This window comes from Oratosquilla oratoria, chromosome 1 (genome assembly GCF_046742065.1).
Source record: "Oratosquilla oratoria isolate Oo_2021 chromosome 1, ASM4674206v1, whole genome shotgun sequence".
Lineage (NCBI taxonomy): Eukaryota > Metazoa > Arthropoda > Malacostraca > Stomatopoda > Squillidae > Oratosquilla > Oratosquilla oratoria.
Genome location: NC_134777.1, coordinates 128,920,561 through 128,923,060, shown reverse-complemented (window position 1 = coordinate 128,923,060; position 2,500 = coordinate 128,920,561). Strand labels below are relative to the sequence as shown.

Sequence of the window (2,500 nt, the reverse complement as noted above, 5' to 3'; positions counted from 1 at the left end):
GACAGAGCTCTGGTCCTGCCCACGGCGTTCCCTTTGACTCCGCCCATCGACATTTGGCCACGCCCACTTCCGTTTCTTAAGTTATTTTTATTGTTATTATTATTATTGTTATTGAACGTATTAATCCCAGGCTTGTGCCTCGGAGGCTGACTCGCCGACCGCGCTCGTCGGGTCAAATCTTCGAGTGACGTCATGTCGACAATGTCGTCCTTACGATGCTGTGACGTCATATCGTCGTCGTTCTTTGTGTTGACCGATATGAAGTCATGTCGTTGCGACTTTGAAGCGACGTGACGTCAAGTCGGAAGGCGAGGTGACGCTGGCATGATGATATAGTGATGTTCCGTCACAAACTGATAGGATCTTTACAGTCTTTGCGTTTGGTAGGTAAGTCTAAGGAGAATAACCTCTAACGTTCTTCACTGAACGCAATTCTACTAAAATATTCAGAGCATTTGTTCAAAGCACTAGTTCATACCTGGAAAGTGTTACAATCATATATTAGTATTATACTTATCTTTATTATTATTATTATTATCACTGGCATTGAGTGAAACTGAGTTGAAAGGAAGAGACTAGTTTGAGTTTGGGAGTATAGTTGGGAGGGTGTCAGGAGTGAAGAGAGGATGAGGGAGAGAAGGGGTTGCTATACTAGTAAGTGAAGAGATAGGTAAGCGTGTGGTGGGGGTGGAGGAAGGTTTCTTCAAGGTTAGTGTGGATGAAGATGAAACTGGGAAGGGATATGTGAGTCTTTGTAAGTACAAATGGGCCTGGTAATGAGAAAAGTGTAGAGGAAACGTGAGCTTTTTTGATAGATTTAAATGAATGCATAGAGGGTTTAGGGAGAAACGTCAATGTAGTGGTATTGGGAGATCTCAATGCTAGGGTAGGCGACAAACCAATAGACAGAGTGGTTGGGAAGTGTGGAGTTCCAGGAAAAAATCGTAGTGAAGAGATTATGGTGGAAATGTGTCTAGAAACAGAGTTGATGCTAGAAAATACAGCGTTTAAGAAGAAAGTCAAGTATAAGTACACATGGGAGAGGGTGGTGGATGGAAGGGTAGTAGATAGGGCTTTAATGGACTATATAGTGGTAACCAGGAGAGGAGTAGAAAGATTTTTTTTTCTTTGAAACTAAGTTGAGAGTGGAGGATAGATGGAGAAAGAGTAAAAGGACAGAAGGTAAGAGGATGTTTAAAGTAAACTGCTTAAACAAGAAAGAACTGGAAAAGAAATACAAGAAGAAGCTGTGAGAGGAGTGGGAGAGAGTGAAAGATAAAATAGAACTAGGAGTGGAGGAGAAATGGAGATGGTTCAAGGAGGGAGTCACACGGTGTGCAAAAATGGTGTGTGGAACAAGAAGGACGGGAGGAAAAAGAAGGAAGGGTAGTGAGTGGTGGGATAACGAAGCAAAGAAGGTTGTAGAAGAGAGGAAACGAGCATTCACAGATTGGTTACAAAATAAGATTAGAGATTCACATGAGAGGTACAAAGAAAATAGAAGAGAAGTAAAGCATAAGATAAAGAAGGCAAAAAGGAGAGCAGATGTGAAATGGGATAAGATTATGACAGACAATTTTGAAAGTAATAAAAAGATGTTTTGGAAATAAATTAAGAGAGGAAGGAGAGGCGAATCAAGTAGAGAAGAAAAGGTAAAGGGTACAGATGGAGAGATTATACTGAAAGAGATGACAGTAAGAGGAAGATGGGCAGAGTATTTTAGGGAGTTGCTAAATGTGAAGGAGGACAGGGAGGAAAAGATAGTTGCAGTGGGAGGCGCTAGGAAAATGACAGTGATGAATGAGGAAAATGGGGAGAAATAAGGAAAGATGAGGCGAAAGCAGTCATTAAAAGGATGAGAACAGGTAAGGCACCTGGGTTGGATGGGTGTCATGCTGAGTGTCTAAAAAAGGGAGATCCAGTGATGGTGAACTGGCTAGTGAGGTTGTTTAATATTTGTCTAATGGAGGGTAGAGTGCCGGAGGACTGGAGGAGTGCCTGTATAGTTCTGTTTTACAAGAGAAAAGGGGACAAGTGTGAGTGTAGTAGTTTCACAGGGATCAGTTTGTTGAGTGTAGTTGGGAAGGCTTATGGGAGGGTTTTGATTGAGAGGATTAGGAGAGGAAAAGAGGAAATAATTGGTGAAGAACAGTGTGTACTTAGGACAGGTAAGGGTTGCGTGGATCATATTTTTGTGGTAAGGCGGATATGTGGGAAAGCTTTAGGAAAAGGTAAGGATGTTTTTTGGCCCTTTTTGGTTTTGGAAAAAGCTTATGGCAAGGTAAACAAGAAAGCACTGTGGGAGGTATTGCAGACATATGGGCTAGGAGGAAAGCTGTTAAGAGCAATCAAGATATTTTACGAGAGCAGTAGACCCTGTGTTAGAATTAAAAATGGAGAGAGTGAGTAGTTTGAGGTAAACGTGGGATTTCATTAGGGATGTGTTATGTCGCTTTGGCTGTTCAATATATACATGGATGGGGGTGTGTGAGAGGTAAAC

The 2,500-nt window shown here is 41.8% G+C and overlaps 1 protein-coding gene across 1 annotated transcript in view; it reads right to left on the bottom strand.

Moving 5' to 3' along the window:
* Positions 1-2,500, bottom strand: part of LOC143031343 (parkin coregulated gene protein homolog) — a 27,544-nt gene that overhangs the window by 20,990 nt on the left and 4,054 nt on the right. The window contains exon 2 of the mRNA XM_076195050.1: positions 1-478. This exon is cut by the window's left edge and continues 13 nt beyond it. Coding sequence (XP_076051165.1) covers positions 1-230 — 230 coding nt within the window. The 5' untranslated portion in view covers positions 231-478. The remainder of the gene's footprint in view (positions 479-2,500) is intronic.